The 27893-nt window shown below is 39.2% G+C and overlaps 3 protein-coding genes across 3 annotated transcripts in view; 2 read left to right on the forward strand and 1 right to left on the reverse strand.

The window, feature by feature from the left end:
• The first annotated feature begins 5788 nt into the window (after positions 1-5788).
• Or4c105 (olfactory receptor family 4 subfamily C member 105) overlaps positions 5789-27893 on the forward strand; it is an 85395-nt gene continuing 63290 nt past the window's right edge. The window contains exon 1 of the mRNA XM_087650853.1: positions 5789-6074. The gene's annotated coding sequence lies outside the window, so the exon portion shown is untranslated. The remainder of the gene's footprint in view (positions 6075-27893) is intronic.
• The window catches only part of Or4c11 (olfactory receptor family 4 subfamily C member 11), a 102461-nt gene continuing 80392 nt past the window's right edge, over positions 5825-27893 (forward strand). The window contains exon 1 of the mRNA XM_087653671.1: positions 5825-6074. The gene's annotated coding sequence lies outside the window, so the exon portion shown is untranslated. The remainder of the gene's footprint in view (positions 6075-27893) is intronic.
• Or4p23 (olfactory receptor family 4 subfamily P member 23) lies at positions 26924-27850 on the reverse strand. The gene has a single exon (XM_087655339.1). The coding sequence runs from the start codon at positions 27848-27850 to the stop codon at positions 26924-26926; it is 927 nt and encodes a 308-aa protein (XP_087511465.1).

A 27893-nucleotide genomic window follows, 5' to 3' on the forward strand; every position in this document is an offset into this window, starting at 1 on the left:
ACCCTCCCCCATCCCCTTCTTTATGAGTGTCCCCCTCCCCAACCTCCCCCCCTTGTCGCCCTCCCCCCAACAATCTAGTTCACTGGGGGTTCAGTCTTAGCAGGACCCAGGGCTTCCCCTTCCACTGGTGCTCTTACTAGGATATTCATTGCTACCTATGAGGTCAGAGTCCAGGGTCAGTCCATGCATACTCTTAGGGAGTGGCTTAGTCCATGGAAGCTCTGGTTGCTTGGCATTGTTGTACATATGGGGTCTCGAGCCCCTTTCAGCTCTTCCAGTTCTTTCTCTGATTCCTTCAACGGGGGTCCTATTCTCAATTCAGTGGTTTGCTACTGGCATACGCCTCTGTGTTTGCTGTATTCTGGCTGTGTCTTTCGGGAGACATCTACATCCGGGTCCTGTCGGCCTGCACTTCTTTGCTTCATCCATCTTGTCTAATTGGATGGCCGTATATGCATGGGCCACATGTGGAGCAGGCTCTGAATGGGTGTTCCTTCTGTGTCTGTTTTAATCTTTAGCTCTCTATTCCCTGCCAAGGGTATTCTTGTTCCCCTTTTAAAGAAGGAGTGAAGCATTCACATTTTGATCATCTGTCTTGAGATTCATTTATTCTAGGCATCTAGGGTAATTCAAGCATTTGGGCTAATAGCCACTTATCAATGAGTGCATACCATGTGTGTTTTTCTGTGATTGGGTTACCTCACTCAGGATGATATTTTCCAGTTCCGACCATTTGCCTACGAATTTCATAAGGTCATTGTTTTTGATAGCTGAGTAATATTGCATTGTGTAGATGTACAACATTTTCTGTATCCATTCCTCTGTTGAAGGGGATCTGGGTTCTTTCCAGCTTCTGGCTATTATAAATAAGGCTGCGATGAACATAGTGGAGCACGTGACTTTTTTATATGTTGGGGCATCTTTTGGGTATATGCCCAAGAGAGGTATAGCTGGATCCTCAGGCAGTTCAATGTCCAATTTTCTGAGGAACCTCCAGACTGATTTCCAGAATGGTTGTACCAGTCTGCAATCCCACCAACAATGGAGGAGTGTTCCTCTTTCTCTGCATCCTAACCAGCATCTGCTGTCACCTGAGTTTTTGATCTTAGCCATTCTCACTGGTTTGAGGTGAAATCTCAGGGTTGTTTTGATTTGCATTTCCCTTATGACTAAAGATGTTGAACATTTCTGTAGGTGTTTCTCAGCCATTCGGCATTCCTCAGCTGTGAATTCTTTGTTTAGCTCTGAACCCCATTTTTAATAGGGTTATTTGTCTCCCTGCGGTCTAACTTCTTGAGTGCTTTGTATATTCTGGATATAAGGCCTCTTTCAGTTGTAGGATTGGTCAAGATCTTTTCCCAATCTGTTGGTTGCCGTTTTGTCCTAACCACAGTGTCCTTTGCCTTACAGAAGCTTTGCAGTTTTATGAGATCCCATTTGTCGATTCTTGATCTTAGAGCATAAGCCATTGGTGTTTTGTTCAGGAAACTTTTTCCAGTGCCCATGTGTTCCAGATGCTTTTTTAGTTTTTCTTCTATTAGTTTCAGTGTATCTGGTTTGATGTGGAGGTCCTTGATCCACTTGGACATAAGCTTTGTACAGGGTGATAAGCATGGATTGATCTGCATTCTTCTACATGTTGCCGTCCAGTTGAACCAGCACCATTTGCTGAAAATGCTATCTTTTTTCCATTTGATGCTTTTGGCTCCTTTGTCAAAAATCAAGTGCCCATAGGTGTGTGGGTTCATTTCTGGGTCTTCAATTCTGTTCCATTGGTCTATCTGTCTGTCTCTGTACCAATACCATGAAGTTTTTATCACTATTGCTCTGTAATACTGCTTGAGTTCAGGGATAGTGATTCCCCCTGAAGTCCTTTTATTGTTGAGGATAATTTTAGCTATCCTGTGTTTTTTGTTATTCCAGATGAATTTGCAAATTGTTCTCTCTAACTCTTTGAAGAATTGGATTGGTATTTTGATGGGGATTGCATTGAATCTGTAGACCGCTTTTGGTAGAATGGCCATTTTTACTATATTAATCCTGCCAATCCATGAGCATGTGAGATGTTTCCATCTTCTGAGGACTTCTTCAATTTCTTTCTTCAGAGTCTTGAACTTCTTATTGTACAAATCTTTTACTTGCTTGGTTAAAATCACAACGAGGTACTTTATATTATTTGGGTCTATTGTGAATGGTGTCGTTTCCCTAATTTCTTTCTCGGCTTGATTCTCTTTTGTGTAGAGGAAGGCTACTGATTTATTTGAGTTAATTTTATACCCAGCTACTTTGCTGAAGTTGTCTATCAGCTTTAGTAGTTCTCTGGTGGAACTTTTGGGATCACTTAAATATACTATCATATCATCTGCAAAAAGTGATATTTTGACTTCTTCTTTTCTGATCTGTATCCCCTTGACCTCCTTTTGTTGTCTGATTGCTCTGGCTAGAACTTCAAGAACTATATTGAATAAGTAGGGAGAGAGTGGGCAGCCTTGTCTAGTCTGTGATTTTAGTGGGATTGATTCAAGTTTCTCTCCATTTAGTTTAATGTTAGCAACAGGTTTGCTGTATATGGCTTTAACTATGTTTAGGTATGGGCCTTGAATTCCTATTCTTTCCACGACTTTTATCATGAAGGGGTGTTGAATTTTGTCAAATGCTTTCTCAGCGTCTAATGAAATGATCATGTGGTTTTGTTCTTTCAGTTTGTTTATATAATGGATCACGTTGATCGTTTTCCGTATATTAAACCATCCCTGCATGCCTGGGATGAAGCCTACTTGATCATGGTGGATGATTGTTTTGATGTGCTCTTGGATTCAGTTTGCCAGAATTTTATTGAGTATTTTTGCGTCAATATTCATAAGGGAAATTGGTCTGAAGTTTTCTTTCTTTGTTGGGCCTTTGTGTGGTTTATGTATAAGAGTAATTGTGGCTTCATAGAAGGAGTTCTGTAGTGATCCATCTGTTTCAATTTTGTGGAATAGTTTGGATAATATTGGTACGAGGTTTTCTATGAAAGTCTGATAGAATTCTGCACTCAACCCATCTGGACCTGGCTCTTTTTTGTTGGGATTCCTTTAGTGACTGTTTCTATTTCCTTAGGAGTTATGGGGTTGTTTAACTGGTTTATCTGTTCCTGATTTAACTTCGGTACCTGGTATCTGTCTAGGAAATTGTCCATTTCATGCAGATTTTCAAGTTTTGTTGAATAAAGGCTTTTATATTAATATCTGATGATTTTTTTGAATTTCCTCTGAATCTGTAGTTATGTCTCCCTTTTCATTTCTGATTTTGTTAATTTGGATACACTCTCTCTGTCCTCTCGTTAGTCTGGCTAAGGGTTTATCTCTCTTGTTGATTTTCTCAAAGAACCAACTTTTGGTTCTGTTGATTCTTTCTATGATCCTTTTTGTTTCTACTTGGTTGATTTCAGCTCTGACTTTGATTATTTCCTGCCTTCTACTCCTCCGGGGTGTATTTGCTTCTTTTTGTTCTAGAGCTTTTAGGTGTGCTGTCAAGCTGCTGACATATGCTCTTTCCTGTTTCTTTCTGCAGACACTCAGTGCTATGAGTTTTCTTCTTAGCACAGCTTTCATTGTGTCCCATAAATTTGGGTATGTTGTACCTTCATTTTCATTAAATTCTAAAAAGTCTTTAATTTCTTTCTTTATTTCTTCCTTGACCAGGTTATCATTGAGTAGAGCATTGTTCAATTTCCACATATATGTGGGCGTTCCTCCCTTATTGTTTTTGAAGACCAGTTTTAGGCCGTGGTGGTCCGATAGCATTCATGGTATTATTTCTATCTTTCTGTACGTGTTGAGGCCCGTTTTTTGACCAATTATATGCTCAATTTTGGAGAAAGTACCATGAGGAGCTGAGAAGAAGGTATATCCTTTTGCTTTAGGGTAGAATGTTCTATAAATATCTGTTAAGTCCATTTGGCTCATGACTTCTCTTAGTCTGTCTACGTCTCTGTTTAATTTCTATTTCCATGATCTGTCCATTGATGAGAGTGGGGTGTTGAAGTCTCCTACTATTATTGTGTGTTTTGCAGTGTGTGTTTTGAGCTTTAGTAAGGTTTCTTTTATGTATGTAGGTATCCTTGTATTTGGGGCATAGATATTTAGGATTGAGAGTTCATCTTGGTGGATTTTTCCTTTGATGAATATGAAGTGTCCTTCCTTATCTTTTTTGATGAATTTTAGTTGAAAATTGATTTTATTTGATATTAGAATGGCTACTCCAGCTTGCTTTTCTGACCATTTGCTTGGAAAGTTGTTTTCCAGCCTTTCACTCTGAGGTAGTGTCTGTCTTTGTCTCTGAGGTGTGTTTCCTGTAGGCAGCAGAATGTAGGGTCCAGTTGCATATCCAGTTTGTTAATCTATGTCTTTTTTATTGGGGATTTGAGGCCATTGATGTTGAGAGATATTAAGGAATAGTGATTGTTGCTTCCTGTTATATTCATATTTGGATGTGAGGTTATGTTTGTGTGCTTTTCTTCTCTTTGTTTTCTTGCCAAGACGATTAGTTTCTTGTTTCTTCTAGGGTATAGCTTGCCTCTTTATGTTGGGCTTTACCATTTATTATCCTTTGTAGTGCTGGCTTTGTAGAAAGATATTGTGTAAATTTGGTTTTGTCATGGAATATCTTGGTTTCTCCATCTCTGTTAATTGAGAGTTTTGCAGGATACAGTAACCTGGGCTGGCATTTGTGTTCTCTTAGGGTCTGTATGACATCAGTCCAGGATCTTCTGGCCTTCAGATTTTCTGGTGAGAAGTCTGGTGTGATTCTGATAGGTCTGCCTTTATATGTTACTTGACCTTTTTCCCTTACTGCTTTTAATATTCTTTCTTTATTTTGTGCGTTTGGTGTTTTGACTATTATGTGATGGGAGGTGTTTCTTTTCTGGTCCAATCTATTTGGAGTTCTGTAGGCTTCTTGTATGCCTATGGGTATCTCTTTTTTTAGGTTAGGGAAGTTTTCTTCTAGGATTTTGTTGAAGATATTTACTGGTCCTTTGAGCTGGGAGTCTTCACTCTCTTCTATACCTATTATCCTTAGGTTTGATCTTCTCATTGAGTCCTGGATTTCCTGTATGTTTTGGACCAGAAGCTTTTTCTGCTTTACATTATCTTTGACAGTTGAATCAATGATTTCTATGGAATCTTCTGCTCCTGAGATTCTCTCTTCCATCTCTTGTATTCTGTTGGTGAAGCTTGTATCTACAGCTCCTTGTCTCTTCTTTTGGTTTTCTATGTCCAGGGTTGTTTCCCTGTGTTCTTTCTTGGTGGCTTCTATTTCCATTTTTATTTCCTTCAACTGTTTGATTGTGTTTTCCTGGAATTCTTTCAGGGATTTTTGTGACTCCTCTCTATGGGCTTCTACTTATTTATTTATGATTTCCTGGAATTCTTTCAGGGATTTTTGTGCTTCCTCTCTGTAGGCTTCTACTTGTTCTCTAAGGGAGTTCTTCACGTCTTTCTTGAAGTCCTCCAGCATCATGATCAAATATGATTTTGAAACTAGATCTTGCTTTTCTGGTGTGTTTGGATATTCTGTGTTTGCTTTGGTGGGAGAATTGGGCTCCGATGATGCCATGTAGTCTTGGTTTCTGTTGTTTGGGTTCCTGTGCTTGCCTCTCGCCATCAGATTATCTCTAGTGTTACTTTGTTCTGCTATTTCTGACAGTGGCTAGACTGTCCTATAAGCCTGTGTGTCAGGAGTGCTGTAGACCTGATTTCCTGTTTTCTTTCAGCCAGTTATGGGGACAGAGTGTTCTGCTTTCGGGCGTGTAGTTTTTCCTATCTACAGGCCTTCAGCTGTTCCTGTGGGCCTGTGTCTGGTGTTCACCAGGCAGGTCACTTGCAGCAGAAAAGTTGGTCTTACCTGTGGTCCCGAGGCTCAAGTTTGCTCGTGGGGTGCTGCCTATGAGCTCTCCTTGGCGGCAGCAACCATGAAGATCTGCGCAGCAGTTTCTGGGAGCCTCTGTGCACCAGGGTTCCAGATGGTGTTTGGTGTTTTCCTCTGGCGTCCGAGATGTGTTCAGAGTGCAGTCTCTTCTGGTTTCCCAGGTGTGTCTGCCTCTCTGTAGGTTTAGCTCTCCCTCCCACAGGATTCGGGTGCTGAGAACTATTTATCCGGTCTGTTTCCCTCAGGTTCCGGAGGTGTCTCAGGCAGGGGTCCTGCTGTTCCTGGGCCCTCCCCCACGGGAACCCAGAGGCTGTATACACTTTCCTCTTGGGCCAGGGATGTGGGCAGGGGTGGGCAGTGTTGGTGGTGTCTTCCACTCTGCAGCCTCAGGAGTGCCCCCCTGACCAGGCGGTGAGTTCTCTCTCCCACGCGGTTTGGGAGCAGAGAGCTGCTGTGGGCCGGGATCCGCGGGTTTGGGACTCCTGGTAAACCATTTTATTTTATTTTTGAGATTAAAATTTCCCTTCCAGTTATTCCTCTAAACCCTTCTATTGTCCCCTCTCTACAGTCCCTTCAAGTCATGCCTTAGTCTTTCAGTGATTATTTTTGCGTAATATTTGTATTTGTATATACACATATATTGCAAATATAACTTATTGAGTACATATAATGTCACTTTTATCTATATTTTATGATAGACCATTTGATATTGAACTACAAATTGGTGTGTTTTTCCATGACAAATCTGCTCCAAACTTTATTCCATTGCCTTAAGTTCTTTATGTATAGCTAATTTCTATTATTTTTATTAAATATCCTTCTGAAAAATGGGAAAATTTGTCTATTTCAGTTCATGGATTTAGGGTGTTTTTTGTGGATACTTAATTATTTGTTTCACATGTTAGCTAGGTATTAATACTTCATCAAATGTGTATTCTGCAGTATATCTGTAAAGAAATGTGACAGTAATCTCCCTTTTTCTTTATTATTTAATATTTTTTTTAGTGTCCAGACTTTAGACCCCTCCCAGTCCACCCACCAACTGTCCCATATCCCACCTGTTCTCCCCTCTTCCCCAATCTTAAGAGGATCTGCACTCCCTGGGTCCCCAAGTCTCTCAAGTGTTAGGTGCATCTTTTCTAAGTCCAGATCCAATAGTCTTCTACTGTATATGTGTTGGGGACCTCATATCAGCTGGTGTATAATTTCTGGTTGGTGGCTAAGCATCTGACAGATTATGGGGTTCCAGGTTATTTGAGACGGCTGGATGACCTATAAGGTTACCCTCCTCTTCAGCTTCTTCCAGCTTTTTATTAATTCAACCACACGAGTCTCCAGCTTCCGTTCATTCATTGGGTGTAACTATCTGCATCTGACTCATTTCAGCTGCTTGTTGGACTTTGTGGAGGGCAGTCTTAATAGGGCCCTGTTTGTAAGCATACTATAGCATCAGCAACAGTGCCTGGCCTTGCTTCCTTCCCCTCAGCTGGATCCCATTTGGGCCTGTCACTGGAACTGCTTTTTTTTAAGGCTCTTCTCCCATATTTGTTCCTGTACTTCTTTCAGACAGGAACAATTCTGGATCAGAGTTTTTGACTGTGGGATAGCAACCTCATCCCTCCACTTGATACTGTTTTTCTACTGGAGGTGGACTTTTTAGTTCCCTTTCCTCACTGCAGGGCATTTCATCTAAGTTCCCTCCCTTTGAAACCTGAGGATCTCTTACCTCCCTGGTTTCTGGTACATTCCAGAGAGTCCCTCCCCCCACCACCTACCTTCTGAGGTTGCCTATTTCCATTCTTTCTGCTGTCCCTCAGGGCTTTAGTCTCATTCCCCCTCCTAATACCTGATCCTCTTCCCCTCCCTGTCACCTTTCCAACCCAGGTCCCTCACTCCCTCAGCCCTCCAGTGATTGCTGTGCTCTCCCTCCCCAGTGAGAGCAAATCATCAACACTTGGGCCCTTTGGCATGTTTACCTTCTTCAGATCTATAGATTGAATCCTGCATATTCTGTAACTTTTAATTAATATCCACTTAGAAATGAGTTCATCCCATATCCATTTGGGTCTGAGTTACTTCACTCAGGATGATTTTGTTAGTTCCACCCACTTACCTGCAAAAAGCATGATATCCTTATTCTAAATACCTGAGCAGTATTCCATTTTGTAAATGAACCATATTTTCTGTAACTATTATTCCCTAGTATGACATCTAGGTTGTTTCTAGCTTCTGATTATCACAAACAAGGTCGCAGTAAATATAATGGAATATGTGCCCCTGTGGTATTGTGGGAGATCTTCTGAGTATATTACCAAGACTGGTATATTTGGGTATTCAGGTAGATCTATTTTCAACTTTCTAAAGAACGTCCAGATTGATTTCCAGAGTGGTTGTACAAGTTTGCAATTACACCAGCAATGGAGAATGTTTCTCTTTTTCCGCATTCTCATCAGCATGTGCTGTCACCTGAGGTTTTTTTTTATCTTAGCCATACTGATTGGTGTAAGGTGGAATCTCAGGGTTGTTTTGGATTGTAAGTCCATGAACATTAAGGATTTGAAGATTTCTATACTCTTGCTTTTGCAGTGGTATCCGATTTTTTTTTAATGTTTACAGTTTCTGTTGTTAGGTATCCCTTTCGATTTCTGATCTTGATAATTTCTATAATGTCTATATACCCTTTAGTAACTTTGACTAGAGATTTATATGTATTGTTGATTTTCTCAAGAAGCAACTTTGGGTTTTGTGAACTCTTCGTATACAGCTCTTTGTCTCTATTTGGTTGATTTTGGCCCCGAGTTTGACCATTTCATCCCATCTACTCCTCTTGATTCTGTTTCCTTCATTTTGTTACAGGACTGTCCTCAGGTGTGCTATTAAGTTTTCAGCGTAGGATCTCTCCAGCTTTTTTTTTTATGAAGGCTCTTAGTCCTATGAATTTTCCTTTTAACACTGCTTTCCTTGTGTCCTATAAGTTTGGGTATGTCGTGCCGTCATTTTCATTTAAATCTACGAACTCTTTAATTTCTTTATTTCTGCTTTTTTCTTTTAGTGGATATTTTCTTTATTTACATTTCAAATGTTATCCCCTTTCCCAGTTTCCCCTCTGAAAACCTACCATTCCATCCCCTGCCCCTGTCTAAATGAAGCTGCTCCCCCACCCACCCACCCACTCTATCCCACATCCCCATTCTGGCTTTCCCCTTTACTAGGGCATCAAGCCTTCACAGGACCAAGGTCCTCTCCTACCATTGATGTCCAACAAGGCCCATCCTCTACTACATGTGTTGCTGGAGACAAGGGTTCCTCCATGTGTGTTCTTTGGTTGGTGGTTTAATTCCTGGAAACTCTGTGGTATCTGGTGGGTTGATACTGTTGTTCTTCCTATGGGGTTGCAAATCCCCTCAGTTACCTCAGTCCTTCCTCTAACACCCCAATTGGGGACCCTGTTCTCAGTCTAATAGTTGGCTACAAGCACTCAGCTCTGCACTTGTCAGGTTCTGGCAAAGTCTTTCAGGAGGCAGCTATATTAAGTTCCTGTCATCATGCACCTCTTGGCAGCCCCTATAGTGACTGTATTTGATGACTGCATGTGTGGCAGTCTCTGGATGGACTTTCCTTCAGTATCTGCTCCATACTTGTCTTCATATTCCCTCCTGTGAATATTTTATTCCCCCTTCTAAAAAGTACTGAAGCATACAGACTTTTGTCTTTCCTTTTCTTGAGCTTCATGTGTTCTGTAAATTGTATCTTGGGTATTCCAAGCTTTTTGGCTAGTAGCCACTTATCAGTGAGTGCATACCATGTGTGTTCTTTTGTGATGGGTGTCCTTACTCAGAATTATATATTCAGTTCCATCCTTTGGCCTAAGAATTTCATGAAGTAATTGTTTTTAATATCTGATTAGTACTACATTTTGTAAATGTACATTTTCTGTATCCCTTCTTCTGTTAAAGGAGATCTGGGTCCTTTTCAGCGTCTGGCTATAATAAACAAGGCTGCTGTATTTGTCAGGCTTGGGCACAGCCTCTCAGGAGACAACTATTTTCTTCCCTGATCAAGTTTTCATTGAGTATAGAAGTTGTTCCGTCAGTATGTGGGTTTTCTGTTGTCTTTGTTGTTATTGAAGTTTAGCTATAGTCTGTATCTGATAGGATACATGGGATTATTTAAATCTTCTCATATTTTTCGAGGCTTGTTTTGTGACCAATTCTATGGTTTATTTTGGAGATGATACAATGAGGTGCTGAGAAGAAGCTTTATTCTTTTGATTTAGGGTGAATTGTTCTATAAATACCTGTTAAATCTGTTTGACTCACTACCTGTATTAGTTTCACGTGTTTAGTTTTTGTTTCAAGGACTTGACCATTAGTGAGAGTACGCTGTTGAATGCTCCCACTATTATAGTGTGGGGTTCAATGTGTGTTCTGAGCTCTAGTAAAGGTTCTTTTATAAATGCGGGTGCCCTTGTATTTGTTGCATAGATGTTCAGAATTGGGACTTTTTCTTGGGTTTTTCCTTTGATGAATATAAAGTGTTCTTTGCTATCTCGCTTAAAAACTTTTGGATGAAAGGCTATTTTATTGAATATTAGAATGGCAACTCAAGATTTTTTTCTTGCCAATTTTTTTTGGAAGCCTTTCTTCCAGACTTTTACTCTGCTACAGTGTCTATCTCTGTTATGGAAGTGATTTTCTAGTGTGAAGGAATATATTGGGTCCTGTTTGCTTATCGATTCTGTTAGCTTATATCTATTTATTGGAGAATTGAGTCCACTGATGTTGAGAGATATTAAAGACAGATGATTGTTAATTCCTGTTATATTTGTTGTTGTAGGTTGCATTGTGTGAATGTGATTCCTTTGGCCTTTGTTGTGAGATGATTACTATCTTGATATTTCTTTGGTATAAGTACCCTACTTGTGTTGGAATTTTCCTTCTGGGATCCTCTGTAGGGGTGGATTGGTTAATAGGTATTGTTTAAATTTGGTTTTATCCTGAAATATTTTGGCTTTTCAATATATTCTGATTGAGAGTTTTGCTGGACATAGTAACCAGTGATGCCATTCTAATTTGTCTGCCTGTATAGGTTATTTGGCTTCTTTTCCTTTACAGCTTTTAATATTCTTTCTTTGTTCTGTGAATTTAGTGTTTTTATTATTACATGACCAGAAGATTTCCTTTTCTGGTCCAATCTATTTGGTTTTCCATAAACTTCTTTTTTTTTCTCTCCATCTTTATTAAATTGGGTATTTCTTATTTACATTTCAAATGTTATTCCCTTTCCAGGTTTCCAGGCCAACATCACCCTAACCCCTCCCTCTCCCTTCTGTATGGGTGTTCCCCTCCCCATCTTCCCCCCAACAATCATGTTCACTGGGGGTTCAGTCTTGGCAGGACCTGGGGCTTCCCCTTCCATTGGTGCCCTTACTGGGCTATTCATTGCTACCTATGTGGTTGAAGCCCAGGGTCAGTCCATGTATAGTTTTGGGGTAGTGACTTAGTCTCTGTAAGCTCTGGTTGCTTGGCATTGTTGTTCATATGAGGTCTCTAGCCCCTTCAAGCTCTTTCAGTCCTTTCTCTGATTCCATCAACAGTGGTCCCATTCCCAGTTCAGTGGTTTGCTTCTGGCATTCACCTATGTATTTGCCATATTTTGGCTGTGTCTCTCAGGAGAGATCTACATTCAGTTCCTGTCAGCTTGCACTTCTTTGCTTCATCCATCTTATCTAGTTTGGTGGCTATATATATATGGGCCACATGTGGGGTAGGCTCTGAATGGGCGTTCCTTCAGCCTCTGTTCTAAACTTTGCCTCCCTATACCCTGCCAAAGGTATTCTTGTTCCTCTTTTAAAGAAGGAGTGAAGCATTCGCATTTTGAGTTTCATATGTTCTGTGCATCTAGGATAATTTGAGCTCTTGGGCTAATATCCACTTACCCATCAGTGCATAACATGTGTGTTTTTCTGTGATTGGGCTACCTCACTCAGGATGATATTTTCCAGTTCCATCCATTTGCCTATGAATAAACTTCTTGTATACTTATGGTCATCTTTATCATTAGGTTGGGGAGTTTTCTTCTCTAATTTTGTTTAAGATAATTTCTTACGTTTTTAATTTTGTTTAAGATTATTATTCTTAGTTTTGGTCTTTTTATTGTGTCCTGGATTTCATTGATGTTTTGGGTTAGAAGTTTTCTTCTGTTTTGAATTTTCTTTGACAGTTATGTCAATATCTTTTACAGTATCTTCTGTACCTGAGATTCTCTGTTCTATCTCTTGTATTCTGTTGGTGATGCTTACATAAGTCCTGTTTCCTAAGTTTTCCATTTCCATGTTGTTTCCATTTGTGCTCTCTTTATTGTTTCTACTTTCACTTTTAGGTCTTCTACCTCTTTGTTCAATGTCTTTTACCTGTGTTTCCCTGTATTTCTTTTAGTGAATTACTTATATCCTCCTTAAAGGATTCTACTCCTTTGATGAGACAGGGTACTAAGTCAGCATCTTTGTTTTCAGTAAGTTGGTGTATCTAAAGTTTGCTGTGTTGGGAGAACTGGATTCTGATGATGCCAAAGTATATTGGCTTCTCTTGATTATGGTCTTGCTCTTACCTCTCACCTTCTGCTTATCTCCAGGATTAACTGCCCTGGGTGTCTTTGTCTATTGCCTGTCTCCTGTTTCCTTGGGTTGCTGCAGTTCTCCTGGTAGACCCATGACCCTGGATATAGCAATCCTCTTGTGAGCCCTTCAGACCCTGTAGTCTTCAGAGGGGCAGCCAAGCTCCTGATCTGTTGCCTGCATCCTGCTGATCTCCTGGAGATCTTCAGACTGTGGCTTGTTCAGAGGAGCTGACAAGCTGATGATCTGTTGCCCTGTGTGTAGGAGATCTCCTGGGAGGCCTTTAGACTTTTGGGTGTTCACAGGAAGAGTCAAACCTTTGTCCTGTGTGTAGCTGTTCTCCTGTGAGGACTTCAGACTGAGAGGTTTGTTTCTCTGCATGTAGCAGAACTGATTGGAAGTCCTTCAGACTATGTGGTCTTCAGAGGGGCAGACAAGTTGGTGATCTGTCAGGCGGAAGGAACTGTGAGGAAAAAAGGCAAAATGAATTTTGAAGGTTTTGAATAAAAAGGGTAGGGATAAATTAGTTAAAATTTAGTTATAATATAGGTAGTAATTATAATTAGTTACAATAATTATGTTTTTGTTTATTTACTTTTCAAATATTTTACTCTTCAACAGTTTAGCCTCCACAAACCTGCCATCCCCTCACCTTCCCACCTGCCTCTAGGAGTGTATTCCCCCATCCACCCACCCACTCCTGTACTAGCATTCCTCTACCCAAAGAGCTTCCACAGGATACAAGGGACTTCCCTCCCTGTGATTCTCAATAAAACAATCCTCTGCTAGCTAAAGTTATGTGCCCACCCACCCCCAATGTGTACTCTTTGGTTGGTGGTTTAGTCCCTGGGAGCTTTGGGGCGTCTGATTGGTTGATATTGTTGTTCTGCCTATGGGGTTGCAAACCCCTTCAGCTCGTTCAGACTTTGCCCTAACTTCTCCTTTGGGGTCCTTGTAATCAGCCCAATATTTGGCTGTTCACATCCCGATATGTGTCACTGAGGCTCTGGTAGAGCCTCTCAGGCGACAACTTAACCTCACTCCTGTCAGTAAGTGCTTCACAATACTGTCTGGGTTTGGTATCTGTAGATGGGATGGATCCCTAGGTGCTGCAATCTCTGGATGGCATTTCCTTTATTCTCTGCTCCACTTTTTGTCCCTGCATTTCCTTTTGATAGGAGTATTTCTGGATTAATATTTTTGAGGAGGGGACCCATCCTCCTCAAAAATGCCTATCTACTGGATATGTTCTAGGTAGAAACACTTTATACTTTGTTAGGTATTTTGGCTAATATCCTCCCAGTTGGGTTCTGGGAATCTTTTGGGCCCCTGGCATCTAGGACTTTCTAATAGTTACAAGCAGTTCTCTCTGCCTCACTACTACACACCTCCTTTCAAATTCCTGACACTCTGTACATCTCCCCCATTTCCTCTGTTACCTGAACCTGACCCTTATTTTCCCTCCCCATCCGCTCACCTTCCCAGATCCTGCTCTCCTTATGCTTCCCAAGATTATTTTTCCCTTCTAAGTAGAACTGTAACATCTACACTTTGGTCTTCTTTTTTCTTGGGTTTCAAATGTTTCTTGAGATATCTTGGGTGTTCCAAGCTTCTTTATGGCTAATATCTACTTATCAGTAAGTGCATATCATGTGTCTTCTTTTGTGACTGGGTTACCTCACTCAGGATATTTTCTAGTTCCATCCATTTGGGGATGGATTTCATGAAGTCGTTGTCTTCAATAAGTGAGAAGTACTTCACTGCATTGTGCAATGCGGTAACATTATCTGTTGCTCAGTTAAAGGACTTCTGGTTTGTTTCAAGTTTCTGGCTATTATAAATAAGGCTGCTATGAACACAGTGGAGCATGTGTTCTTGTTATATGTTGGAGCATATTTTGGGTATACGCCCAGGAGTGGTATAACTGGGTCCTCAGATAGTACCATGTCCAATTTTCTGAAGTACCAGTCTGATTTCCACAGTGGTTTTACCAGCTTCCAATTCTATTAACAATGGAGGAGTGTTCCTCTTTTTCATATCCACATCAGCATCTACTGTCATCTGTGTTTTTTATATTAGTCATTCTGATTTGTGTAAAATGGAATCTTAGGGTCATTTTGATTTGCATTTTCCTGATGTCTAAAGATGTTGAACATTTCTTTAAGTGCTTCTTAGATACTCATGATTCCTCAGTTGAAAGTTCTCTGTTGAGCTCTGTACCCCATTTTTGATAGAGTTATTTGGTTCTCTGGAGTCAAACTTCTTGAGTTTTTTTTAAATATATATTCTTGATGTTATCATTATATCAGATATAGGATTGGTAAAAATCTTTTCCCAATCTGTGGGTTGTTGTTTTGTCCTGTTGAGAGTGTCCATAGGTTTAAAGAAGTTTTTATATTTTATGAGGTCCCATTTGTCAACTGTTGGTTTTAGAACATAAGCCATTTGGTATTCTGTTCAGGAAATTTTCCCTTGTGCCAATGTGTTTAAGGTTCTTTCCCACTCTATTAAACTCATCATATCTGGTTTTATGTAGAGTTCCTTGAACCACTTAAATGGAACTTTGTACAAGAAAAGAAGAATGGATCAATTTGCCTTACAGATGCTTTTCCATTTCATGATGTCTTGTGTATTGATTTTTGGTCTTAGAACCTAAGCCGTTGGTGTTCTGTTCAAGAAATTTTCCCTATGCCAATGCATTCAAGTATATTTCCCACTTTCTCTTCTGTTAGATTCAGAATATTCTGTTTTATATTCAGTTCCTTGATCCCCTTGGACTTGAGGTTTGTGCAAGATGATAAATATGGATCAATTTGTATTCTTCTTTGTGCAGCCTGACAGTTAGATCAGTACCATATGTCAAAGATGCTTTCTTTTTTTCCCTGTATGGTTTTAGGTCCTTTGTCAGAGATCAAGTGTCCCTAGGTGTGTGTGTGTGTTTATTGTTGAGTCTTCCATTCGATTATCCTGATCATCCTGTCTATCTCTGTATCATTACCATGAGGTTTTAATCACTGTTGCTCTGTAATACAGCTTGAGGTCAGGGATGGTGATTTGCCCCAAAATTTCTTGTATTGTTGAGAACTATGTTGGCTATTTTTGTTATTTTGTTATTCCATATGAAGTTGAGAAATGCTCTTCCATCTCTGTGAAGAATTGAGTTGTAATATTGATAGGGATTGCACTGAATCTATAAATTGCTTTTGGTAAGATGGCCATTTTCACTCTGTTAATTCTATCAATCCATGAGCATGGGAGATCTTTCCATCTTCTAAGATTTTCTTCTATTTCTTTCTTATGGGACTTGAAGTTCTTGCCATACAGATCTTTCACTTGCTTGGTTAGAGTTACACCAAGAAATTATATATTATTTGTGACTATTATGAAGGATGTTGTTTTCATAATTTCTTTCTTAGCCCAATTATCCTTTGTGTAATTAAAGGGGACAGATTTGTTTGAGTTAGAAGTTGTTTATCAACTTTTGGAGTTCTCAGGTAGAATTTTGGGGGTCACTTATGTATATTATCATATTTTCTGCCAATGGTGATACCTTGGTTTCTTCCTTTTCAATTTGCAGTATCTCTTTGACTTACTTTTGTTGTATAATTTCTCTAGTAGTACTTAAGAGTACTATATAGAATAAGTAGGGAGGGAATGGGCAGCCTTGTCTGGTCCTTGAGTTTACTGTGAATGCTTCAAGTGACTGTCCATTTAATTTGATGTTATCTGTTTGTTTGTTGTATATTGCATTGGTTATTTTTAGGTGTTTGTCATGAATTCCTGAACTCTCCAAGTCTATTAACATACAGGGGTGTTGGATATTGACAAAGACGTTTTCAGCATCTAATGAAATGATCATGTGACTTTTTCTTTGAGCCTATTTATATAATAGAATTACATTGTTGGATTTTTATATATTGAACTATCCCTGCATCCCTGGGATGAAGCCTACTGTATTGTGGTGAATGATTTTTTACGATGTAGTCTTGATTTGGTTTGTGAGGATTTTTAGCAAAGTTGGCCTGAAATTCTCATTTCTTGTTGGGGCTTTTGTGAGATTTAGCTATTTGAGTAAGTACAGATTCATAGAATGTATTAGGAAGTGTTCTTTCTGTTTCTATTTTATGGAATAGTTTGAGAAGTATTGGTATTGGCTCTTCTTTGAATATCTGATAGACTTTTGCACTAAAACCACCTACCTTGGGTTTTTTTGAGGGAAGGGAGCTTTGAAGGTATTTAGTGATTAATTCTATTGATTCTATTTCTTTGAGGGTTATGGGAATGTTTAAATAGTTCACCTGCTCTTTATTTAATTTTGGTATGTAGTATCTGGGTAGATAATCAAATATTTCATCTAGATTTTCCAGTTTTCTTGCGTATAGACTTTTGTGGTAAGATGTGATGATTTTTTTTAATTTCCTCAGTTTCTGTTGTTATCTCTCCCTTTTCATTTCTGATTTTCTTAATTTGGATATGGTTTCTATGCCTTTTGGGGTTTTTCTAACTTGTTGAATTTCTCTCAGAACCATCTGTTGGTTTTATTGATTTTTTTGTATTGTTCACTTTGTTTCAAAGTAATTGGTGTCAGCCTCGAGTTTGACTATTTGCTGACTAATCCTCTTGGGTGTGTTTGCTTCTTCTGTTCTAGAACTTTTGGGTATGCTGTTAAGTTGCTAGTGTAGGATATCTCCAATTTCTTTATGAAGACACTTAGTGCTGTGAATTTTTCTCTTAACTCTACTTTCATCATGTCCCATAAGTTTGGTTATACTGTATCTTTATTTTCATCGATGACCAGGGAGTCTTTAATTTCTTTCTGTATTTCTTCCCTGACAAAGTTATCATTGAGAAGAGAGTTGCTTATTTTCCATAAGTATGTGTGCTTCATGTTGTTTTTCTTTTTATTTAAGTCCAGCCTTAGTATGTGGTAATCTGATAGATAGAACAAAAGGGCAACCTACAGATTGGGAAAAAAAATCTTTACCAACCCTATATCTGATAGAGGACTAATATTAAAAATATACAAAAAAACAAGAAAACCTAAAGAGAAGCTCCAGAAAATTAAATAACCAGGTTAAAGTATGGGCTACAGAGACAAACAGAAAATTATTTTGTTTTCGTTTTTATAGATTACATAATTTAAAATATATATATATATAAGACTAGTGTAGGATATCTCCAATTTCTTTATGAAGACACTTAACGCTGCCATCATGAGGTAAACAAGATTCAAAAGGACATGCATGGTATGTACTTACTGATAAATGGATATTTGGCAAAAAAGAAAAAGCACAGAATATCCATGATTCATGATCTAGCCCACAGACAGTAAGAAATTTACCAAGAAGAAAGGCACAAGTGAGGTACTTCAATTCCACTTAGAAGGGGGAACAAACTAATCATGGGAGGCAGAGGGACAAAGGGAACTGGGTGGGAGAGGGGAGAGGTGAAAAGGTGGGCAGGATCAGGTATGGGGGAGACAGGAGAGAAGCTCAGAGGGCCAGGAGAGTTTGCAGAAATAGGGGGCTATCAGAGGTGAAGGTGGGAGGGTGGAACCTCTAGAAAGTTTCAGAGATCTTGGATATGAGAGGAACAGGAGTCAGTGTGAGTGACTTTAGCCAAATGTACAACATTAGGGAAATGGAACCTTGAACAGTCTACTTCCAGTAAAAAAACAGGGCTCCCAGTGGAGTGATGAGGTCAAAACTGTAAACCAGAATTGTTTTTGTCTAAAAGAAATGCAAGGACAAAAATGGAACAGAGACCACAAGACCAAAGGCCCTTGAAGCAATTGGCCCAAGTGCAAGCAACCAACCCTGACCCTATTACTGATTGTCCTCTGAAATAAATGGAAATAGTTACAGCCAAACATTGGACTGAGTTTGGGGACCCCTATGGAAGAGTTAGGGTATGGATTGAAGGAGTTAAAGGAGATGGCAACCCCATAGGAAGGCTAACAGCATCAACTAACCTGAACCTCTCAAAGCTCCAGAGACTGAGCCACAAACAAAAGAGCACACATGGGCTGGTCCAAGGCTCCAGGCACATATGTAGCAGAAGACTGCAAGAAGATAAGCCTCATCTTTGGAGACTTCATGCAGGAAGGAAGAGACATGCCAGGCACGGGAAGCACCCTCTCAGAGGCAAAGGGATGGGGGTGAAGGACTTTGGCAAGAGGATAGGGGGACAATATTTCATATGTAAAAAAATAAAATAATTAAAAATAAAAAAGTGGATCAATTTGCATTCTTCTACTTGCAGACTGCCAGCTGAACTAGCACCAGTTATTGAAAATGCTATCTTTCTTCTTTTTCTTATTTATTTATTTATTTATTTATTTATTTATTTGTATTATTATTTTTGCACTTCAAAATTTATTTCACTCTCAGTCTACATCCCAACTGTTCCATATCGCATACCTCCTCCCCCAACCTGCCACCTCACAAATTTGGCCCTACCCCACTCCACCAGCCCTCTAAACTTCCTGGGGCAACCAATATCTTGAAGGTTAGGTGTATCTTCTCTGACTGAACACAGATCCAGGAGTTCTCTGCTGTACATGTGTTGGGGGCCTTATCTCAGCTGATATGTGCAGCCTAGTTGGTGATCCATTGTCTGCGAGAGCTCAGGGGTCAAGGTTAATTGAGACTGCTGGTCTTCCTACAGGGTTGCATTCTTCCTCAGCTTCCTACAACTTTTCCCTAACTCAACCAGAAGGATCAGCAACTTCTGTTCATTGATTAGGTACACATATCTGTATCTCACTCTTTCAGGGGCCTATAGGGCTGTCTTTTTTCCACAAAATGGTTTTAGCTCCTTTGTCAAAGATCAATTGATCATAGGTATGTAGGCTCATTTCTGGGTTTCAATTCTATCCAATTGATCAAAATGACTGTCTATGCACAAATAGCAGAAGGTTTTTTATCGCTATTGCTCTGTATTGTAGCTTTAGGTCCGGGATGGTAATTTCCTTGTGTGATGGTTTTCATGTGCTTGGCCCAAGGAGTGGCACAGCTAGAAGGTGTGACCTTGTTGGAGGAAGTGTGTCACTGAGGGAGTGGGCTTGGAGACCCTCCTCCTAGCTGCTTGGGGATGTTCAGACAGTTCCCGGCTTCCTTCAGATGAAGATGTAGAGCTCAGCTCCTCCTGCACCATGCCTGCCTGGATGCTGTGATGCTGCTATGCTCTCACATTGATGATAATGGACTGAACCTCTGAACCTGTAAGTCAGCCCCAATTAAATTTTGTCCCTTATAAAACTTATATTGGTCATGGTGTCTGTTCACAGCAATAAGACCCTAACTAAAACACCTTGAACATATTTTCATTGATAAGAATGGTTTTTGCTATCCTATTTTGTTGTTTGTTTTCTTTTCATTCCAGATAACTTTGAAAACTCCTCTTTCTATCTCTGGAATTTTGATGGAGATTGCATTGAGTTTGTAGATTGCTTTTGGTGAGATTGCTGTTTTTACTATGTTAATCCTGCCAATCTATGACCATGAGAGATCTTTCCATCTTCTGAGGTCTTTTTCAGTTTCTTTCTTCAGAGACTTGAAGTTCTTGTCATACAGATCTTTCACTGGTTTAGATAATGTCATATCAAGAATTTCATATTATTTGTGACTATTGTAAATGGTGTCATTTCCCTGATTTCTTTCTCCACCCATTTAGGAAAGTGACTGATTTGTTAGAGTTAATTTTGAAACTAGTCACATTGCTGAAGTTTTTTTTTTTTTTTTAATCATCTGTAGAAGATCTCTTGTGCAAATTTTTTTGGGGGGTCACATATTTATACTATCATATCATCCTCAAATGTTGACATCATTACTCCTCCTTTCCAATTTATATCCCTTTGGCCTTTTTTGTTGCCTAACTCCTCTGGCTAGCATTTCAAGGACTGTACTGAGTAGATAGGGTGAGAGTGGGCAGTCACGTCTTGTCTGATTTCAGTGGGATTGCTTCAAGTTTCAAACATTTAGTTTGATTTTGGCTATTGGATTGTTGTGTGTTGATTCTTTATATTTAGGTATGGACCTTTAATTCCTGATCTCTCCAATACTTTTAACATGAAGGGGTTTGTATTTTGACAAAGGCATTTTCAGCATCTAATGAGATGATCATGTAGATTTATGTTTGAATATCTTTATACAGTGGATTACGTTGGTAAATTTCTGTATATTTAACCATCCCAGCATCACTGAGATAAGGCCTACTCAATCATGGGGAATGATCATTTTGATGTGTTCTTGGATTCAATTTGTACGAATTTTATTGAGTATTTTTCAATCAATACTCATGAGGCGAATTGATCTCAAGTTCTCTTTCTTTTTTTAGGTCTCCTGTGGTTTAAGTGCTAGTGTAACTGTGGCTTCATAGAAAGTACTGGGTAGTGTTCCTTCTATATCTATTTTATGAAAGAGTTTGAGAAATAATAGGATTAGATCTTCTTTCAAGGTCGGATAGGATTCGACACTAAACCCATCAGGTACTTGTCCTGTTTGGGAGACTTTTAATGACTGCGTCTATTTCCTTAGAGGTTATGGGACTGTTTAGATAGTTTATCTGATTCTGATTTAACTTTGGTGCCTGGTATCTTTCTATAAAATAACCCATTTCATCAAGATATCACAGTTTTGTTGAATATAGGCTTTTGTAGGTGAATCTGATGTGCTTTTTAAAAATTTCTTCAGTTTCTGTTATTATGTTTCCATTTTTATTTCTGATTTTGTTAATTTAGATACTGTCTCTGTGCCCTCTGGTTAGTCTGGCTAAGGGTTTATCTATCTTGTTGATTTTCTCAAAAAACCAGTTCCCGGTTCTGTTGATTATTTTTCTGTATAGTTCTCTTTGTTTCTACTTGGTTGATTTCAGCCCTGAGTTTGATTATTTCCTGCCATCTACTCCTCTTAAGTATATTTGCTTCTTTTTGTTCTAGATGTTTTAGATGCGCTGTTAAGGTACTAGTGTATGATCTCTCCAATTTCTTTATGGAAGCTCTCAGAGCTCTGAGATTTACTCTTAGCATTGCTTTCATTGTGTCCCATAAATTTGGGCATGTTGTGCCATCATTTTCATGAAATTCTAAAGAGTCTTTAATTTCTTTCCTTATTTTTTTTCCTGAACAATTTATTGAGGAGAGAGTTGTTTAGCTTTCATGTATATGTAGCTTTTTGTTGTTGTTGAAGACCAGCCTTAGGTCATATTGATATGAATAGGATTATTTCTATCTTCTTGTATTGGTTAGTGTCCAGTTATAAGGTCAATTTTGGAGAAGGTGCCATATGGTGCTTGAAGAAATTATATTCTTTTGTTTATGGTGAAATGTTTGATAGATACCGTTAATGCATTTGGTTCATAATTTCTGTTAGTTTTCCTGTGTCTCTTTTTATTTTCTGTTTCCACTATCTGTTCATTGGTGAGAATGGGGTGTTAAAGCCTCCTACTGTTATTATGTGAGGTACAATGGATGCTTTCAGCTTCAATAATGATTCTTTTGCAAATGTGGTTGCCCTTGCATTTGGGGCATAGATGTTTATAAGTGGGAGTTCCTCTTGGGGGATTTTTCTTTTGATGTGTATGCAGTGCCCTTCCCCATCTTTTTTGATAACTTTCAGTTGAAAGTCTATTTTATCGAATACTACAATTGCTACTCCAGTTTGCTTCTTAGGACCATTTGCCTAGAAAAATTTTTTCCAGGCTTTTACTTTGAGGTAATGCTTGTCTTTGTCATTGAGGTATGTTTCCTGTATGCAGCAAAATGCTATGCTCTGTTTATATCCAGCCTGTTAGTCTATGTTTTTTTTTGTTTGTTTTGTTTTGTTTTATTGAGGAATTTAGCCCATTGATGTTGAGATGTTTTAAAGACCGATGATTGTTGCTTCCTGTTATTTTGTTGTTAAATGTCGAATTAAGCTTCTGTGCTTTCCTTCTTCTGGTTTTGTTGTGAGATTAATTTCTTGCTTTTTCTTGGGTTTAGTTTCCATCCTCGTGTTGGAGTTTTCCTTCTATTTTCCTCTGTAGGGCTGGATTGGTGGGACCATATTGTTTAATATTTTGGTTTTGTCATGGAATATCTTTGTTTCTCCCTCTATGATAACTGAGAATTTTGCTGGGTATAGTAAATTGGGCTGGAAGTCTTGTTCTCTTATGGTCTGTATGACATCTGCCTAAGATCTTCTGCCTTTTAGAGTCTCTGTTCAAAAGTCTGGTGCAATTGTGATAGGTCTTCCTTTATATGTTACTTGACATTTGCCCCTTACTGCCGTCACTATTCTTTCTTTGTTCTGTTCATTTGGTATTTTAGTCATTAAGTGACATGAGGAACTTCTTTGCATGTTCCATTTGTTTGGTGTTCTGTAGGTTTCTTGTATATTTATAGGCATCTCTTTCTTTAGGATGGAGAAGTTTTCTTCTATAATTTTGTTAAGGATTTTTGTTGACCCTTTGAGTTGAGAATCATCACTCTTCTATACCTATTATTTTTAGGTTTGGTCTTCTTATTGTGTCCTGGATTTCTTGAATATTTTGAGTTTGGAGCTTTTTGTAATTTCTTTGACTGTTGTATAAATGTTTTCTCTGTATCTTCTATGCCTGAGATTCTCTCTTCTATCTCTTGTATTCTGTTGATGATACTTGCATTTGTGACCCTGGATCTATTTCCTAGGTTTTCCATCTCAAGAGTTGTCTCCCTTTGTGTTTTCTTTAATGCTTCCATTCCATTTTTGTATCCTGGATGGTTTTATTCAGTTCTGTTCACCAGTTTGTGTTTTCCTTCATTTCTTTAAGAGACTTATGTGTTTCCTCTTTAAGGTCTTCTACTTGTTAACCTTTGTTTTGTACTTCTTTAGGAGAGTTATTTATGTCCTACTAAATGTCCTCTATTATGTTTATGAGATGTGATTTTGGTCTGAATCTTTCTTTTCCGGTGTTTTAGGTATCCATGGCTTGGTGTGGTGGAAGAATTCTGATGTTTTAAATAGCCATTGGTTTCTGTTGCTTAATTGCCTCTTGCTATCTGGTTATCTCTAATGTTAATTGACCTTGCTGTCTCTGATTGGAGCCTGTCACTCCTGTTAGCCTGATTATATCCTAACTCCAGGCAGGCCAGTTATCTCTGGTATCCTATGATTCTGCAATCCTGTGATCCTGAGATCCTGGGTGTGACAGAGCTCTGAACCGTAAAGCTGCCACTGGCATCTTGGGATCTGGTTGTATCAGAGATTCTTGGAGTCATACTTTCTCTGTAAGTTGCAGAAGCAGGTGGGGAGCCAGAGCCCTTTGTCTGGTCTAGGCACAGGTGCAAGCCTGAGGGAACACGTGCCTCTGGCTGGGCAAGGGTTCCTGTTTCCCTGGTTCTTGTTGGGGTCCAGTTACGCTGGGTGCTGGGACAGATGCTTTGACCTCACCTGTGAACCAGGGTGTGTCAGAGCTCCAGTGATTCTTTGTGTATCATATATCCTGGGATTGGAGCTTGCTCTGGGTGTTGTTGGAGTGGGTAGGAAGCCAGAGCCTGGGGTCTGCTCTGGGCACAGGTTCATACTAGAAGGAACCCCTGTCTCTGGCTGGACCTTGTGGCGGCCAGTTATTCCAGGTGTTGGGGCAGATGCTGTGGCCTCACCTGTGATCCTGAGTGTGTCCTGTTTTGAAGGCTTTAAAGAAAAATGTTGAGAAGAAATTAAGTAGTTATAACCCCCCCCCAAAAAAAATAATTAAACTAGAGAAAAATGTGAAGGAAGTTGAGCTAGTAACATTGAAAGAATATGAAATCTTGGGCTTTCAGAGACAGTTCCTCAATTACAGAAACAGAAAATTTGGGAAACTGATAAAAAAGAAGGTAAAAGATCCTGCTTAAAGCTAAGGTATCAAAGGTTCCTGACAGAGTTCCATACAGCTATCAATAGTTAAATCTAAACTGTTGACACTTATAGCCAGACCAATATTCTGCTTGCTTGAGCACACAGTGAATTCTGTCCCTGGCTTTTAGGTTTGGAGCCTTTTAATATCTGGAAGCATGGCTTCTATTTCTCATTACTATTAACCTACATAAATAGCCAACAGCATTTGGTGGGTTATGAAGGCAAAACTAAGGAAAACTTAGCTCTTCACTAATTTATGACCTTATCTAAATAAAGCAAAAGAGCATGCCAGATATCCACATCTGACAGTATTTCCATACCTGGCACTACAGGGAGCTAAGGTGTGCAGTGTATACATTCTGTCCTAAAAAATGTATCTGTAGAGTTGGTTCTAGAAGCTAGGTCAATGGTCATGGGCATATGACTAGGACGGGCAGTCAATTCTGGTGACAGAATGATATTAAAACATGGTACAGTGAAGCAAGATTAGATCAGAGTGGAATCATTTTAGTGTCAAAGTCTTAGCAGAACATTTTATGAGTACAAGTATTGGAGATCTAGTCTGTAACCTATGAGCCTAAAAGAAATATTATAGGTCAAAAGTATAATAGAAGTTCTGTTGGTGGTTCTAGCCTAATGAATAGAGCTCTGGATCCCAGAGCTCAGTTAATGCCCAGGGTCAGATTTGTATGTACATAGTCATTTCAATTAATGTTTTATAAGAGGGGATGAGTGTTAAAAATTCATATTTCCTGTAATTTGCATTGAGTAACAATTAAACAGGGGTGTCAAAATTCATAATATAAAAGTTCTAATAACACAGAATCAAAATTTTGAGAGTCCAAATGTACACAAATAAACATTGACAACCGTCCTGGCCTGATAGTCCTAAAGGTACAATAGGGGCACAAATTTATCCATATTAACTAAGAACTCTTTTACTGAAATTAAGACCTACTTAAGAAGAGAGAAATAATCCTTAGTACTGGAAACCTAGCTAACTATTCAATCTGAAAGAAGTCAAGTTTATTGAAGGAGAATCTACAATTACTAATTTACTAAACAGCACAAACTATAACAACAATATAATCATTTGCCCTTATACACACAAATAAAGTGTAGTTCTCATGCCTCAGCAAGGAAACTTCTCTTTGTAGCAGGCACATGATATACTGTGTCTGCCTTTCTTCTAGGAAGCAGCAGAGCAAGTCTGCAACTGGGAGTCCACAATGGTTTCCAGTCTCCTGTTTGCCTGTGGTGTCCAGGAGCTAAAAGTACTCTACAGGGAGAGAGTCAGTAACTGGGTAGATAGGAATCTAAGCCTACACTTTCTCTTTTGGCATCCATGAGGGGAAGACAAAGTGAGGGGAAGACAAAGTGAGGGTGAAGTGACCCAGAGGGGCTAGAGGAGAGAAGGGCTTCAGGAGTGTTACACACTGCTCTTTAAGGCAAGACTTTCCTCTTAATGTTCATTAAAAAAAAACAAAAAACAAAACAAACAAACAAAAAAAAATAACAAAGCAGCTCTCTGAGATGATCCTTGCTAATTGATCTGGCTTCACTGAAGGTAAATTTGGGTTCTTACAAGTCATATGGGTGACCTAGAAAGTATGTACTTCTTGGGGGAGGGAATACCCAGGAAGGGAAATGCATTGCCTGGAGGCTCAGGGCTATCTAGATACCTCATTAGTATGGAAACAAACTCCAGGTGATAAACTACGTGGCCAAGTACCTATGATCAGTAGAATGTCATGATTACCTGTTTTAGAGCAGGTACAGTGAGAGTGAGGATACAGCTTGACTCCTGTTACTCTCAGACCTCCAAGATTCCCAGGGTCTGAGCTCACTCGTAATTGCCATTATTTATACCCTGCTGGTAGCATAGTCCCATATGCCATATGTAGAAAGCAACAACCAATGAAAACGCAGTTGTGGAGCCCAGTCACAATAGATATACATACAGATTACTCACGAGCTAAGGTTTAAACAAAACTGTAGAAGACAGGAGGAAAGACAGAACCAGAGGATCGAGGAGTTTGCTATGAGGATTTCTCTCCTACTAATATCAGAAGCTACATCTATAAAGTCTCAACAACAAGATTGTGAAACACAAGATGAGTACAGAAAAGCACAAATGGATATGTCAAATACAGTGTTGTTCTTTTCCACATTCATTTTTCTACCTATAGTAAAGGCACCAGAAATGATATGATTAGGACTTCTCTGTCTATGACAACTATTATTGACAAAATACCCATTTCCTAAAATAGAGTAAAATTGTCAAGTTATACAGTTATAACTTTTTCCATAGCAATATTGTCTGTGATGATGGACAAAAAATATTCCAATAGTCTAAAATGGAAAAGATTTGATTAATTGATTCATCCCTATACACCGTCCTCATGGAGTTGCATCTTATCTTCTTGGGGCTTGCAAATTTTGTTGACTATGCACTGTCTTGTTATCTTTCTGTGTTGTTCACACTCATTTTTTTATATAGGGTAAGAGTGGGAAAAAAGGCTCACAAGCAGAGGCTTCACTTTCTTTCAAAAAGGTTGTCTTGGCACCAAACCTTCCTCATGGCATTCTTCATGTCTGTATTCCTCAGTGTGTAGATGAGAGGGTTAAACAGTGGGGCAATCATGGTGTAAAACAGAGCAAATACCTTGTCATCCCCAACAGAATCACCCATTGGGACATAGGTAAAGATGAGTGGCAAGAAGAACATGAACACAACTGTGATATGTGAGCCACAGGTAGAAAGAGCTTTGCGACGGCCTTCTGATGACCTGGTCCTCAAGATGGACAAAATGATGATGTAAGAAATGACCAAGGCAACAAAGGTCAAAATAGACAGCACTCCTGTAGTGGTAATGATTACAATAACCAGGAGTCTTGTGTCAGTGCAGGCCAGTTTCAGAAGGGGGAATATGTCACAGAAGTAGTGGTCTATTTCATTGGTGCCGCAAAAAGGAAGTCTGATAATAATAAATACATGTACAAGTGAGTGCATAAAAGCACCAATAGCTGAGGCTATTACAAGGATGTAGCATACCTCTCTGTTCATGGTGATCATGTAGTAAAGGGGTTTGCAAATGGCTACATAACGATCATAGGCCATGGCAACCAAGATAAATATCTCAGTGGCACCAAAGAAGTGGGCATAAAACAACTGGGCTATGCAGCCATTGTAGGAGATCGTGTTACATTGTAAAAGTAAGTCTATAATCAATTTCGGGGCCACTGTGGAAGTGAAGCACACATCCATGAAAGACAGGTAGCTGAGAAAATAATACATTGGTTGCTCACTAAGGTGACTGCCCCTGATAGTAATAAGAACAACCAAGTTTCCACAGAGAATTGCAAGATAGCAAAGCAAGAACAACACAGCACACATTGCTTTGACATTCTCATTATGGAAAAGTCCCAGAAAGATAAATTCTGTAAGGTTTCCAAATCCCATTGCTTCTGCATGCCTAATTATTTACATGGAGAACAGACTGTGT

The sequence above is a fragment of the Rattus norvegicus genome, chromosome 3 (genome assembly GCF_021556685.1).
Source record: "Rattus norvegicus strain SHRSP/BbbUtx chromosome 3, alternate assembly SHRSP_T2T, whole genome shotgun sequence".
Lineage (NCBI taxonomy): Eukaryota > Metazoa > Chordata > Mammalia > Rodentia > Muridae > Rattus > Rattus norvegicus.

Coding starts and splice junctions, on each gene's coding strand:
- Or4p23 (XM_087655339.1), bottom strand. CDS start 27,850: ATGGGATTTGGAAACCTTACAGAATTTATCTTTCTGGGACTTTTCCAT.